The sequence below is a fragment of the Phasianus colchicus genome, chromosome 8 (genome assembly GCF_987193195.1).
Source record: "Phasianus colchicus chromosome 8, bPhaCol1.hap1.1, whole genome shotgun sequence".
NCBI classification, from domain to species: Eukaryota; Metazoa; Chordata; class Aves; order Galliformes; family Phasianidae; genus Phasianus; species Phasianus colchicus.
In genome coordinates this window covers 22,639,587-22,655,119 of record NC_143443.1, presented here as the reverse complement: position 1 = coordinate 22,655,119, position 15,533 = coordinate 22,639,587, and the positions used below count along the sequence as shown (strand labels likewise).

General features: G+C 53.4%; 1 protein-coding gene across 11 annotated transcripts in view; it reads right to left on the bottom strand.

The window, feature by feature from the left end:
* Window positions 1-15,533, bottom strand: part of HPSE2 (heparanase 2 (inactive)) — an 85,782-nt gene that overhangs the window by 69,039 nt on the left and 1,210 nt on the right. For 4 of the 11 annotated variants that reach the window (XM_090145330.1, XM_090145331.1, XM_090145332.1 and 1 more), the window contains exons 2-4: window positions 13,645-15,490; window positions 8,901-12,411; window positions 6,721-6,878 (exon numbers count right to left, since the gene is read on the bottom strand). In XM_090145330.1, the coding sequence (XP_090001456.1) occupies window positions 6,721-6,878; window positions 8,901-9,553 (811 nt within the window). In that variant the 5' untranslated portion in view covers window positions 9,554-12,411; window positions 13,645-15,490. Of the gene's footprint in view, window positions 1-6,720; window positions 6,879-7,744; window positions 8,353-8,900; window positions 12,412-13,644; window positions 15,491-15,533 lie in introns of those variants that run through there. The other 7 variants (XM_090145325.1, XM_090145328.1, XM_090145323.1 and 4 more) reach the window with 7 other exon arrangements.

The following is a 15,533-nucleotide window of genomic DNA, read 5'->3' as shown; positions in this document are numbered from 1 at the left end:
TCCACAAACACACTCAAGCTCCACTATTGTCATGCACACCAAGGAACAGTGAAGTTAGAATCATAAAAGAGAATCATTAAGGTTGGGAATACCACTAAGATCATCTAGTCCAACCATCAACCCATCACCACCATGCCCAAGTGTTTTCCAATAGCCATGCTCATGTCAGAGCCAGATCTCAGGTTCTGCAAACCTGGGCTCCAGGTGATGTCCTGGACTGGCAGGGAACCCCCTCTGAAGGTGGGTGGAAGGCTGTTGGCCACACTGTATGGGTGGCAGGGAACTTCTTCAGGCCATGTCCTGTGGGTCAGGTCAGACATTCAGCATCACCAGGCCTGCTGCTGCCTAATTCGTCCCTCATACCAAGCGATGCAGGATTTTGGAGCTGCCATGGATTTTAGGGTCCATACGAGCCTGGCTAACAAGTTGGCTTGTTTGCTGGATGATGAAGGAACCAAAGGGTGAGAAATCCATGGGGAGGGTTGAGGAAGACAAGTCATTTCTGTAAGGTTTGCAAAGGCCTCAAAATAATTTTAATGGCTTTGGTGAAAAGGCAGAATGGGCTCTTCTCCAGTGGGACAAACTTTCTGTATCACCCTGGGACCAGGATCCTTCTCCGTGCAGTCAGGGGCCAGGGAAGCACCTTGGAGAGTGCAAGAGGATGTGGCAGCAGGTGTCACATGGCACCCCAACATCTAGCACCCTGCATCCCTTTTTGGGGACTTCAGGTCCCAGTGAACACATGCTGAGGAAGGGATATGGTTGTGATGGAGAAGATGTGAAGGGCACGGAAAGTGAGAATGCTCTTCTGGCAGCCAGTTTCATGGGCAGCCCAGAAAAGCTCCCACTGTATGTGAGCAGGAAGCAGAAGTGAGCATGCAGGGTCCTCACAGCTAAAGACCCAAGGGATTTGCCCAAGACCTAAAACTGGAGGTGGACCCCACATCCACTATAGCTCCAGCTTAAACAATGGGTAGATGCACTGGATATGGAATTCCCAAAGAACCTGATGCCTGTTTATCCAGACAGGTGAGGAGGTGAAAGCACCTCTAGTATAGATGTCAGGGAATTTTTTTACAAAGAGGGTGGTGAGGCACTGGCACAGGCTGTCCAGAGAGGTTGTGGGTGCCCCATGCCAGGAGGTGTTCAAGGCCAGGTTAGATGGGGACCTGGGCAACCCGATCTTGTGCCTGATGTAGTGGTTGGCACCCCTGCCCACAGCAGGGCAGTTGGAACTGGACAATATTTGAGGTCACTTCCAATCCAACCATTCTGTGATTCTATGATTCTACACCTCTCTTTCGAACCAGCAGCACCGAGGAAGAGGCCACAGCTGCTGTAGGAGCTCAGGGAAAACCTCAGCAAGAGCAATCCAGGGAAAAGAGCCAGCAGGAAGCTCACAGTGATCACATCTAAAAGTAAGTGAGAGAAAGGGGAAAGGCACAGGGGGTGTGAGGAGAAGGATCCCCCGGGGGGCTCTGGGCAGGGCAGTCCCAGAGTGGGACACAGCTTTCCAAAACGCAGAGCGGCCATAAAAACCAACACACGCAGACACACACACAAAATTATAAATAAAATCAAGGGGGAAAAAAAAATACCCAGCAAAACAAGAAACCAAGCGACTCTTGCCAGAAGTGAGAAAGAAGAACTCCAGATGTGGGAGCCCCAGAGGACGCCAAATGGTTTCCAAAGCCGGCAGACCAACGAGCTGCGTGTGCCTCGAGAGGCAGCGGCCGGGCCGGGCCGGGCCGGGTCAGTACCTTGGCCAGCTCAGCCCCGCGCTGCTCGGCGGGGCACGGCCGGCCGCATCCCGCAGCGCGGCTCCCGCAGCCCCGGCTCCCGCTGCCCGCTCCTCTCCCGGCGGCACCGCGTCCCCGCGGCGGCGGAGCGGAGCCGGGCCCGGAGCCGCCGTGCGGTATGGAGGGAGCACACCCGTGTGGCGGCCAGGTGAGCTGCGGCTCGGGCGGCCCCCGCGGCACGAGGAGCCCACGGGATCCCCGGGTGCACCGAGGGGAAATGGAAGAAGTTGGAAAGCAGCACCGAGCGCGGCGGCTTTGTCGCATTCGTGCGCATCCTCGTCGTGTCTGTCTTCAATAGGAAATTCTCTGACAGATTCGTCTCATTCCTTTCCTTTAGATGGGAAAATTCCCTGGCAATGAGTTCCAGAAAGCATTTTGCACTAGATAAAAAAAATCGTATTCGTTTGTTTTATATGTAATAATGCCGCTGGATGCTGCCTATTTCTTCTGTAATGAAAACAAGGAATTAATAACACGCTGATATCTATGCCTGAAAGCTGTGATCCTGACCACCTCCATCACCTTACTCCACACATACGTATTCTTTACACTGATCCATGTGGTCCCACTATAGCACGGTGTGTTTGTAGCATAAGAATGCCCTCAGCAGGCTTCTTTCCCGATATGAATACAGTGATTCACTCTTCACTTCCTTAAAAGTATTCAATGAAAAAAATCCGTAATAAATTCAAAACATTTTCCCTGATTGGCAACAGCCAGCTCACAATCCAGTTGCATAGGAAGCCACACGTGTTTCCCCTGAGCATGTTACTTTGTATGAATCATTTCTAATTCACAGACAGAAGTGTTGAACTTGCAAAAAAAAAAAAAATCATAAGGTTCTGTAGAGCATTTAGGATACTTATTAGAAGCAATCAAACATATAACCACAGGAATCCTTTGTCTCACCCATACACCAGAAATGGATAATCAGGAGCTCGGTGTCTGATTGCGCCACTTCCTGCACTTATAAAGCAATTTGCACACACAGTTCTTGCAAAACCGTTCAAAATTTAAAACCAAAAATGGAGATAAACATACTTTGGAATTATCTCCTTCATAGATAGTGCCTTCCTTACCTTACAGAAAGGCAGCTTATCTATTGACTTCTTACAGGGACAGGAGGATGACCCATCTCACTGGGAAACACCTGCTGGTGGCTGAGCTGTGGAGCCAGAAGGGCAATCCCTCTACAATGCTGAGCCCTCACTGCTCTGCTCTAATATCCAGGTGAAAGCATAGCACCTAGAGGCAGCCTGCACAGTACAGGCTCGGCAGGGGGTATGGCGTTCCCCTGAGCACAAGGCTTGGGGTCCTGGTCCAATGCCAGGTATCTGATGGGCAGAAGGAAGGGATCCTGAGATGAAAGCATGCACAAGAAGCCCATTAGCCAGTGCCAGAATTACAGCGTAACATGGACTTGCTCACACTATAAGGAAAAATCTCCCACTTAGTATGGAAGGCATGAGGAACATGTTTTTTGCCAGGTTTTTGTGGTAACTGGCCATTTTTCCAGATGCCCAGTATCCTTCCAAAAAAGGAAATAAACTAGAATAAAGTAACTTAGCAGCAACTGAGAGAGCATTTTTGAGATGCATCATCCACACACACTTTGGCTCAGCACCTTTTCTTATGCCTTACCTACAGCACCTATATGTGCTCCTTTTCACCTCTCCCTTCCATGACCCACACAGGGCCAGTTGTCTGCGTGTGGCAAATGCCCTTTGGTCTCCATCAGCCACAGAAACACTTCAAGCTACAAAAGGATGGAGAACCCACCGAGGCACTTGGGCCAACACATCTCCAAGAACTCCAGTTCCAATAAACTTCTCTTTTTCCCTCGAGTTTTCTCTTCACAGCACATACACATAGAGGGAAACTCTAATGTTCATGCCACCTGGAGGTGTCCAAAACTGCTCTCTGCTGCTGTGGAGTGGCACCAGCAGCACTCTTTGCTGAGAGCCTCCAAACCCCACCAACACCCCAACACCAGGCTCCAGGGCAGCACAGATCGGGTTTTAGCAAACTCAGCTTCAGAAGAGGTTTTGTATTTATGCTCCCAGCAACCATTGCCAGGGCAAATGGACAGCCCATGTGCTTGCCCCAAAAAGGAGCTGCACAAGGTTGTTTCCCTAGTGACCAGTGTTTCTTATTGTCCCATTCCTCAGAGCCAAGTGGTCCTTGGCAACACGTGAGGTGGCTGGAAGGACAGCCAAGTGCATTATCCAGTAGGCAACCCCACAGCAGAAGGAGAAGCTGCTCTGCTGCAGACTGAGCATGAGATCAAGTCCCTGCCCAGGAGTCAGACGCGTGGCTGGAGAGAAGCAGCCCCAGATAACAGAGCACAATTTGCAATACAGATGGGGAGGGAAAACCAGCCCAGCAGTGCACGGACACAGAAACTCCATTTAAGGGAGGCTAAAGTCTCCCAGGTCAAAAGCATTACACTTCTCGATCAGCAAGTGTCAAAAAGTCTCCCCTACAGCCCCACCTCCTGGTACCGCAGGGCTCGGTGTGTGACAAACTGGTTTTCTAGCGGGAACAGACCTCAGGCAAGGCAATGCCACGGCCAAATAATATAACAGATCACTTAGATGGCCTTGCAGCGCATGGCAAAGGTCAGAGGATACATATAGACGTGCCGCCTTCAACACCCTGCAGTTCAACCAATCCCTTTCCCATAGGAAAGAGCTTAGACAAGTCCCTCAGCCTGGTATGGGCAGACCTGATGAACTCCTGCCAAACAGCCACCAAAAATGACAAAGCCCTCCAGCTCTGTGAACTGAACCGATACACCTCTGTGCTGTCTACCAGCAGCCATGGGATGTGCACAGAGGCAAACATTCAAAGCAGAAAACAATGGAGCTGTCACTTGTTACATCACCAAAAAACATGAAGGTCAGACTTAAGACATTCACAGGTTTCTCTTTTAATCATTTTCTGTTTTTTGTTTGTTTGTTTGGTGGTTTGGTGGTTTGTTTTTTTTTTTTTTAGCTAAATCAGACAAGAAATTTCAGAAAATAAATGATGAGGAGACAAGAGCATTACACATGGAAAGCAGCCCCAGTCAGCCCAGGAACTGTGGGTAGAGCAATGGGGACAAGAGGACACTCGCTGCCTTCCCCAAGCTCAGGCACTGGGTGCCATCTTTTTCCATGCAGTCTGCTCAGCCCACAGGTCCCTCACATGAATGCAGGCGGGTCCCAGATAGGCTGTAGATGAGGGAGCAAAAAGCAGAGCAGTTCTCTGAGAGGAGAACATGGCTGCTCGGATCCAGTGCAGTGGGGCAGAGAGCTGCAGTGGCACCAGGATTTCATTTTGGAGAACTGGATCCCCCGAGCAAAGCATGAAAAGATGGGAGCTACCAGCAACTCCAGCCTCGGAGTTTGCACACAGATATTAAGAACAAATAAGAAAGCTTTGCTTCCAGGCAGGAAATCCTTTTTACCACACCTTTCTGATTTACACTGATGCTTGATACACACCACATGTGTCCCCTCCCTCCCTCACTCCCATTTGCAATGGTTCTGTTCCATATTTAAGTGATGAAAAGTTAAGACCTGTGGTTACAACTTCTATGAGAAGCTTCATTTTGAAGGACTGCTACATTTCAACTTTATTGCCACGAGGAAAACTGGAAAAAAAAAAAAAAAAAGCTTTCAGTCCTTCCTTCCCTAACATGAAAGCTGCTGTGAAGACATTTAATAAGTGTAAGTTCTCTCCTGCAGGCTGTTGAAATATTGACCTTTGGGCTGAAGCAGGGAAATTTATTCCTACCAATGTTTAGTGTGAATCTCGTCCACGCTTTTATGCGCTACACTTAAGTTTTCTATTTGAGATGGCTGCAGGTTTTGGTCAGCGTGAAATTCATCCCAGTAGGCAGAGCTTACAGCAAACCCTTCACCAGAGATCGATTATGAGAAGGAAAAAAACCCAAGTGATGGGATGGGGATTGCTTCAGCAAAGACGGAGTGCACACATCACCCACCTGCCTGCGTGTGGGGCTGGGGGACAATGGTCTCACTGAGATCAAACGCTACTGGAGGAACAGAAAGCCATCAGAAAACTGGCAAACACGTCTGCTTTTTCCATTCAGCGCTGAGCTGCCGACTGGATTTCTGCAAAACTTCCTCTGCTCCACTGACCTGCCCGCTGGGATCTGTCTGGCATTAATTGGCCCTCGAAAATCACTTATGGAAATATCTTCTGCTAATTTTTGTTAAGTCGTAAGTAAGAAAGTAAGTTTTTTTAAGGAAAAAAAAAAAACCAAAGAAAAATCAATAAATTCTTGCACTCATACATGATATTCTGCTTCTCAAAATAGGAGCGTTGACCCTGACTGGTCTGCGAGGTTTCTTTGTGTGAATCAAGGGCCGCAAAAGGTGAAAACCTTTCGTGCAGCTGCGGAACCGTTGGGAGGAGGGCACAGAGCGGGGAGGAAGGGAGCGGGGCAGAGCCGGGACGAGGCGGTGCCGCCGTCACTTCGGGCAGGGCCCGGTGGCACGGCGCTGCGGAGAAAGAGCGGCTCCCCGGATAGCGACGGGCACCGAGCCGGGCCGGGCTGCGGAGAGCCCCGGGGCCGCAACCGCACGGAGAAACGACGCCGGGGTCCTCAGGGAAAGGCAGAGCTCCCGGGGAGCACCGGAGGGTCCGGGAAGATCGAGGGAGAAGCGGTGCAAAAGCAGCGGGGCGCGATCCGCAATACCGGGGGACGATTCCCTCCGCGGGCCTTTTGTTTCTCCGCCGGACGCACCGGCAAGGGGAGGGAAGGGAAGGAGAAGCCCCCGCCCGGTGCGGCGCTGCCCGGCGGGGCGCACGGCGCGCCCGGTGCCGCGGAGCCCGAACAGCGGAACGGGACCGTGCGGTGCCCGCAGCCCCCGCAGCCGCGCCCGCCCCCCGCCCGGCCCGCGGCCCCGCTCACCGTCCTCGTAGTTCTTGAGGTAGTAATCGGGGCCGGGCCCGCCGCGGCTCTTGGCCGGGTTCTTCACGTTGTGGAACTGCAGAAAGTCCGTCCTCTTGCCCGCGAAGCGCAGGAAGGCGGGGGCCAGGCCCCTCGCCAGGGTCACCAGCCGCCGGGAGCTGCGGGGAGGAGAGCGGGCTGAAAGCTACGGAACGGTGCCGGTGCGGGGTGGGCCCGGCGGCCGCAGCGGGAGAAGGGAGCGCGGTGCGGGGATCCGGAGCTCTCACCGCGGCCCGGCCGCCCCGCCCGGCACGGCGCGGTTCGGGATCGCATAGCACAGCGCGGTGCGGCGCGGGCACCGCTCAGCAGCGCCCGGCTGCGGGGCTCTGCGGTTCAACCTCAGCAGCGGGAACGGGGCCGCCCCGCCCGCTGGCAGCGGGGTCCGGAGGCCGGCGGACCCCGGCTCTGCCCTCCCGGAACCCCCCGGACAAGTGCGGCGGAGGCACCGGCTCCCGGCTCCCTGGGGACGGAGGCGGCACCGACCGGGACCCTCGGAGCGAGGACCCGCTCTTCCTTCTCGACTTACCCAGCAGGACCGGTGCTCTCCGGCCGGCCCGGTGTCTCCAGGCCGCTGAGCTCGGCACCGAACGCGACGCGCAGCCCGGCTCTGCCCTCCGGGAGCCCGGGAAGCGCGGGGAACTCGGGGAGCAGCTGGCCGACACCCGTTGCTGCGGGTTCCCGGTGCAGGGTTTTTTTCTCCCTGCGCTGCCTCAGCCCCATATTGTGCTTCTTTTTTTTTTTTTTTTCCCTCCTTTTTTTTTTTTTTTTCCTTCTTTTTGTTGTTGTTGTTGTTGGAGCGGAGGGGAGCACGACATTTTTGCAGTCATAACTGATAAGTCTCCGAAATGCTTTCTCCATTGCAAACATGTGCATCTTAATGGAAACCATGGCCTCGCTCCCTCCACCTCAACGAGCGCCGCGGGCAGCGCGGAGCCCGGCGGGGTGGGCGGCACGGGGAGGGCGCCGGGGGGGGCTCCCGCCTTACCTTAAGAAATCGAGCCAGCCATCATGAATGATGGAGGGGTCCAGCTGCAGGGAGAGGAAATTCTCACTGATTATCCTGACAGGGCTCTTGGTGTTGACATCAAGGAGAATGAGAGTCCTTCCCTTCACACCTGGAGATTTCTCCACCGGCAGCGCCCTCCTGTCCCCGGCCTGGGAGGGCAGCGAGAAGGTGGCCATGAGGGCCAGCCCAGGTGCCATCAGCGCTAGGAGCCCGGGGGGGCAGGAGCTGGGACAGGGCATGCCGGAGAGCAGGAAACCCCTAATTAACTCGCTGTCTGCAGGGGCTCGCTGGTGGCTAATTGTCCTTATCTAAAGTGTGGGGCGCTCTGCCTTTTTTTGCAATGTTTTGGTGCTGGTGGAGGGGAACTCACGCCCCTGACCAGCCTTTCTCGCAGCCGGTGCCAAGACTCCTTGCAGCCAGCACCGCCCCTTTAAGAGATGCAGGCTCCAGACATTTTTAACTTTTTGAAGGTAAGGGGAGGCTCCCGGTTTAACCCCCTCGGCTCGGGGCCCTCCCGAGACCCGCCGGCTCCGAGCTTCGCTTCGCCTCGGCACCCGGAGGGACCGAACCGGATCGGAGCCCGGGACCCCGGGGAGCTCGGTAGCGAGAAGCGGTAAGGCGGAGAGGTGGCCCGCTTCGGGTGGCGGTGCTGGGCTGCGGGAACCGAGGCTGAGCGCGGAACGCGACGGACGCAGCGGGAGCGCGGAGTCCTCGCGCCGGAACCCGGGATCGGCCCGGCCGGCGGACGGGGGAAGCTCGGATACAGCGGGGAAGCGGCCCGCGGGGGTTGGGACGGCAGCTGCTCTCCTCCGCCCCCTCGGGACCCGCCGGTACTCGACCCGCGGCGGAGCGTGGCGAGGGGTCACGGAGGACGCGTCCGGCGCGGAAACGGCCGCATCGGTGGCGCAAAAAACGCCGCGGTTCGGTGTCAGAGAGCCGGTGCCGCTGCCTGGAGGACCGGGATCGCCAGACAGGAGCCGCCGGCGAGCGGCCGTTGGTGACATCGAGCAGGGGGTCCGTGGGGGCTCACACCTCGGCGAGCGCCCGTCCCAAGCGGGCATCCCGGCCCGCCGGAGGCCACTTCCTGGGTCAGCCCCGGGCTCCGCACGCCGGCGAGCACCGTAACGCGCCCTACCTGGGCCCTCCGCCGCGGCCGCGCTCCGCCCAGGCACCATTCGCCCGGCGACAGAACGGGGCCGCGCCCGGGCTGAGTCGTGCCGCGCCCGCCGGGCCCGCTGCCGTCGGCGCCCGCAACCTCGGGGCCGGGGCCCGCAGCTCCATCTGCTGGTCACGGACCCGGCCCCAGCGGCGAGGGAACGGCACCCACCTGCGGGCAGCGCAGTCCGGGGCCGGGGGCGGCCGGGACTGCGAGGAGAAGAGAGGCGAGGAAACAACACCGAGGGACGCCTGGGCCCGGTGTGCCGCACGGAAGAGCCGACCCGACCCGAGCGGGCGGTGGGGAACGATGCACCGGCGGAAGGATGAGGCAACCCCTGCCTCTGCGAGGGCTCGGCGGGAGGTGCGAAATGGAATTTGGGGGGACACGGCCGGGGAGCGGGGATCGCGTCGCAGCACCCGGCGGCAGGCAGTGGGGATGGAGCGCTGTGGAAGTAAGAGGATCCGGGGGAAAGGGTCGTGCAATTTCATCTGTGCAAAGCCCTGGCATCCCGGGACAGGAAGAAGGCAATTTAAGGTTGGAAAGTTGTGTTCGGCTGAGAACGCTTCAGCCGCTGTTTGCAATAGCAATTCGCTGGCCCCAGAGCTGCAGTAGTTTGGTTTGTGGGTCATCTCCGAACGAGGGACACGAGTTCCTATATTGTCTCCTTTGTTTGTTCGGATTTATTATGATCATTTTGCTTTGCGGAATTTATTTTTGTTGGTCTTTTTTTATTGTTGCTTATTTGTTTTCTGTGTGATCAAAAGATAGCAGAGCTTCACTGGCATTTGTTGGCCGATAAGCGCTGTCACTGCAGGCCGAAAGTTAGTATCTCTCCCCCCACTTCTATTTCAAAACGAAACTCTGATGTGTTACGTAGTGAAGGACAAGAAAGAAAACAAATTACCCCGCTTAACTTTCTCCGTTACAAACACGGTACTTCGAAGGAGAAACGTGCTTAGCACGAAACACCCCTCGCAACCCGTCCCCGCTCTGAAGGCGGACTCCGGCGCTGGGATCAGCCCACCCGCGGCCGCAGGAGTCGGGCAGCGCTCCCGTCGGGGCCGCCGCTGCCGTCGGGGCACGGGCGGAGCCGTCCGACGGGGCGGCCCCAACGCCGGTGTCTCTCCCGGAGCGCAGCGGCGCTCGGAGCTCAGCTTACAGCAGCGGCTCTGGCCCCGCCGTGCGAAGCGCCGCTCCTTTCTTCTGTTACCATAATTGCTTTCGAAAGCCTGGCTCGCTCAAAACTGTCGATCTGGAAGTACATTTCTTTATTTTCCGTCTACTCTCAACTTGCTGGTTTTAATCTCCAAAACAGTCATTGGGAAAGAAAACCGGGGGAGGAGAAGCACTGCTATAAAGAGTTTAAGTTTAAGCACATTAAATATTTTCCCAATGTCACCAAATAAACAGCAATCCTCCAGCTCCCAATAAACTATTTAAAGCATGTCGTATCATCCCTTCTGCTCCTGCCAATGTACTTTCCTTTAATTTACAAGCCGATCAGAGCAGGGGCCTGTCTTGTTGTGTGTGTCTGCAAATGTCTGGCACCCCCCCAGTCAGTTGCAGCTCACAAACACTGAAATCCGCAGCTAACGTCGTTATCAGAGGTACTCACTTCGATTTTTGCCTCGCTACTGCCTGTGGAAGTGACTGTTGTAAACGATCCGAGTGGCTGTGGAAGGTTTCCACCTCTATGCGGCAGGGCTGATTGAGGGAAGGAATAAAGAATGAGGAGATAAATTAAGTCTAGAAGATGAATTAAATGGAGGTCTCCAGCTGTATATGTCAGCCCAAAGGAAAATAGGGAAAACCTCCTCAGGAGGGACGTTTTGCGTTCCCTAGAAAATAAACGTCTGCTCATAAAGGATGAAAGTTATTATGGCCAGAGGATGTGCTGTACCAAACAAACCTCCATTAGGCTAGAAAGGATAAAACAATCTAGACAGCCTTTTTAAAAAACAAAAATCGTCATGTCTTTGATTCCCAAGATATCAACCATGTCTGTTTCTGTATTGCTGTCAAGTAAACCTGAGTTATGGATGCTCTCAAAGAAGCTATCAAGGAAAAAACTCAGCTAGTGAAAATAAAGAATGTTATCCGTAGACAATTTGCCCAAAAGCTTTTCTTTTCAGACTCTTAAACGCCTGCCCTGCACCACGGCCTGACATATGAGTTCTTCCCAAATGATTTCTGTTCTCCCCAAATGATTTCTGAGAGGAGCAAGGACACTAAAAGCAGCCATCAGACCCCATAACAGCTCAGCCAGTTCTTTTTATTGAGTTGTTTTTTTTTTTTGCTTCTTCTGCACTGCAGCGTCCATCTATTTCACCGCAAGAGACCTAATGTCTGGAATGCAACCTCCTGAGGTTACCAGTGCCTAAAGGTTGGTGTTGCACAGCGTGAACCCCGCTGCTGAAACCATTTCCCACCATGCCGACGTATCACCTGACCGAACAGACAGCAGCTTGATTTAATGCGGTATCCGCGCATTGCTCTTTAATGGAGGTGTCCTGTGAAGCTCTGTAACAAGCAAAACCATCTGTCTGCCCTAGGAAGCCTGGCTGGAGGGGAGCCCCGCACCAGCATGCGGAAGGCAAACCCACGGAGAGCTTCCCCTTTCCTGCATGAAAGGATCAGGGCATCCATCACCACGGCTGCCTGGCTGGACAGCACATCTGGCAATGCTGCGTCTGCGTTATCACCAACGTGGAAGGAGCACAGAGTGGTACCTCCAAGTGTAGCCATAGCACGGTGGTGTTGGGCTTTCCTTCAAGGGTTAACCCACCCTCGTTAGCTGCCTAACTAAGAGAGCTATAAAAAAGAAGGACGGGAAAAAAAGGAGGCACCAGTCCCATGAAGGCTGTGGGTTTGCAGGCAGACACACAACAAGACACAGAAGAAAGAAAGCTGGATTTTAGGCAGTTGATGATAAATTACGTATTCTTTTTCTTTGTGTAACTTTATGCCATGAGCAGCTTGGTACCACTGCTCCAGCAGAATAAACTCTTCTTCCTTCCCTTCATCCATCTGATTGAGTGCATGGTCTGACCAACCCGGGGGCCCACACTCTGCATGGCTGCCCCTGGAGAGAACAAGTTGCTGCCAGGTGCCCACCTCCAAGCAGGTGCTTCAGGGCTCCTGAAAGCTGAGATGGGCGATTCCCACAAGGCTGCACTGGGGAGGCAGGTGCCCTCCCAGCAGACTGAAACCCCCTTTGCCCAGCGCCTCTTCAGCAAGAAGGAAAAGGAAAAATAACAGATAATGGCAGGGAATATCTCGATGTATAACGCTGCCTTTAGGCAGAGGATGCCCTTCAGACCCGAGAGCTGTGCTAATCGATGGCTGCATCTGATTCAGCTTTTGTCTTTCCTATCTTGAGCAGAAGCAAATGTGGCCGCAATTAGCCGTAGTCAGGGGACAAACACAACAGCAGCGTTCCAAGCATCACAGCAGCCTCAAAAGCACTTTCCTCAAATGGAGTCCAGCCCTGAGGAGCAGAGAAACGGGCAGAATTATCCTCATTTCACATCATCATGTGAAAAAAGCAAGAGAAGGGAACGCGCCAATGTTACAAGCCTGAGAACGAATGTGAACGCTTGTCCCACCATCTGCGAGGAGATGATAGAGGTGAAGGAGAGGGAATACAGGGGGGTGGTAAAAGTTCACAGAGACCTTCTATTTTTCTGGAGAGATGCTTCACATTCCAGCAGCAAAACTGAAGGAAGCGGCCATGAGGAGTAGATCAGAGAGGGGAAATAGGAAGATGGATGAAGTGCAAGGCTGGAGGAGCAAACAAGGCAATTACAGAAAGAGAGGAAGGGGCTGTGTGCGGAGACCAATGAGGAGCTGGAGCTCAGCGGAAGAAGCAGCAGCCAAAAGGCTCTTGGAGACACTGCTGGGGTGAGGGAGGAGGAAAAAAATCAGAATCTTTCATGTAACCATAAGCTGCAAAGCTCCCTCTGGAGAAGGTCCCATGGAGCACGGTGCCCCTGGCCCAGGCACGGAGACAACAGCAGGGAAAGAGCCTGTGTTCCCAGCACAGCCATCTCCTGTGCACTTTCCAGCAGGCTCGGTGTGTCGTGTTGTTGCTTCTCCCTTCAGTTTCCCTTCTGTTGGCTCTTTACTAACAGCAACGTGGAGAAAATTAAGCATGAAGCTATATAAGCAACATAACAGGCATGCAATTGCATGTCTATTTTCCTTGAAAAAATGATGCTTTATTTCCTGTACAGTGGAAACTACAGTTTGATGTTACAACTGCTGGATTTTGACTGAACGCAGAAATTTTACTTAAGCAATGACATTTCCCCCCGTATTTAGTATTCCCATATGTCACTGATTATATATTTAAGTTGCAGAAATGAATTAAATTTCATGGCTTCCTCAAGTTAGATTCTCTTGGACAGGACCGTCCTTAACTGTTAACTAAAAGACTCGAAATCACTTTAAATCAAAACAGCAGAACTTTGGGTATCAGTTCAGGAGAAAATTGATGATTGCAAACCAAGCGTTTAACATGTCATCAGCCAAAAGGGTGGGTAAAGCTCTGCAAGCCTGTGGAATAGAGAACGTAGCACAGAGAAAAGGGGTTAATTGAACACCACGGGCTCAGAAATGGAAAAAAGAAAGCGCGCTGTTTGGAGCTCTGTTGCCTGAGGTCTTATTCCTTCTGCTTCAGAAGTTATCGTATAACCCACATCTCAGTGCTCGTTTCACTTACTTGGGTAACGTATCTTCTCCCACTGGCTGCAGAGCATTAGTGCCAATCACGCTGCAGATATTCCATGAGCAGCCAGCTCTGCGCTCGTAGCTTTATTCCCACTTTCTGGAGGAAAATAAATAAATAAATAGATCAATCCGGCTTTTCTTCACTCCTTCTGTTTCCCATCATGATCTGGAATTGCTAACGATTCCATCCCCACGGCCATCCCACGGCAGCTCCTCACCCTGTTCTGGAGGACTGGCGCCGAAGGACGCAGCAGGCAAGATGCAGCCTCAGTGAGCGCACTGGAAATTCATGTCATACTTTGCCAAAGGCTCAATCAGTTGAGCATGTGCTAAAGCTCAGTTTGTTTTGTCTTATTTGGAGCTTTGGAAGATATTTCCTATCCTGACTCACTGACCAAGCTCCAGCCACACACCTGCGACTTCTGGAGCGCATCCCCGCAGCGAGAGGCCAGCTAGCACGTCGTCACTGCTGCAGGTCAGACCCTACTGAAAGCACATCGGGCCACAGCTCTCGCACCAGTTCACTCTTACACGCAGCTCATGTAAGCTAACATCTGGTGAGAGCACAGCTATGGCCTGAGCTAGATGGAGCTCAGCGCAACAGATGGCTGCAGAACCAGGGCAGCTCATCCCAAACTGAGCATTCCTTCTCCTCTGCATATTTACACCCTCTGACCACGTATTCTTCCAAAGCTATTGTCACTGAGGCTTCGCAGTCCCCTGTCTTCAGGTTGCTCTCTTTGTCACACACAGCCCTGCAGCTCACTGCCGGGTCCCAGCACTCTGGTTACTTCGTTCCATATCAGTGCACGAGCCGTGATCCTGATGAGGTCAACAATGCTGTGCCTCCAGCAAAGGGGAAGCTCCCCCTCCAATGCATGGGGTGGCTCTGCCAGCGTGCACTGAGCGGTGCTGGTAGGCAGCAAGCTAGCAAGCTGCGTCTGCTCCTGCTTCTGAACGAAGGGTGGAAAAGCCACCAAAGCCCGCAGCAGCAGCACGGAGAGAGGTTGCCACCTGGTGGTTCCTCCCGCACGCCGCGGCCTGAGCACAAGCCGGGATCAGCGGCCGGGGAGTGCGGGGGACCAGGAGACTGAGGGAAGGAACGTGCTGCGGGTACCTGCTTAACAGAAGGAGCGAGCACACAGCCACTGGAATCCTGGGGAACCCATCAACTTCGGGGAAAAAATAAATAATAGAATAGAATAGAATAGAATAGAATAGAATAGAATAGAATAGAATAGAATAGAATAGAATAGAATAGAATAGAATAGAATAGGAGTAGAGTAGGGTAGAGTAGAGTAGAACAGAACAGAACAGAACAGAACAGAACAGAACAGAACAGAACAGAATAGCTGCCTCTTCTGGAGATGAGGAAGAGCATCTACCAGAGACAAAAGCACAGTGCTCGTGGGACTCCTGGCACTGACCCGTTAGTGTCACACGGCTCTGCTCTGCTGGGAACATGGGCAATGGGCAGTGGCTATTGCAGGTGGCTCCAGCTTCCCCAACAGACTTGGAGAAGGATGGAAAAGGACGCAGGAATACCTCGGCGTACTGTGCATCTGTGTGCCCTCCCTGCAACCACAGAGAATTTGGGGGGACTCTATGATGTTTTCCGGCAGGCATCCTGCTTTGCCGTTAGTGAGCCCATCACAGATGTCAGCGGTGACTTTTTTCTCTGTTTCAAGACTGTTCTGGATGTCAGTCCAGGGAAGACCCAACAGTTTCAAGACGAGATTACCTGCTAGCAAGAGTTAACGCTTCCCAGATGGGCAACTCCTTCAGCACCCACTTCTGAAGCTGTCAGATCTCCTTGCGCGTCACACTCTCCACCAGCTCTAGCCACAGCAATACAGAAATGAAAATAAACCTTCATTACAG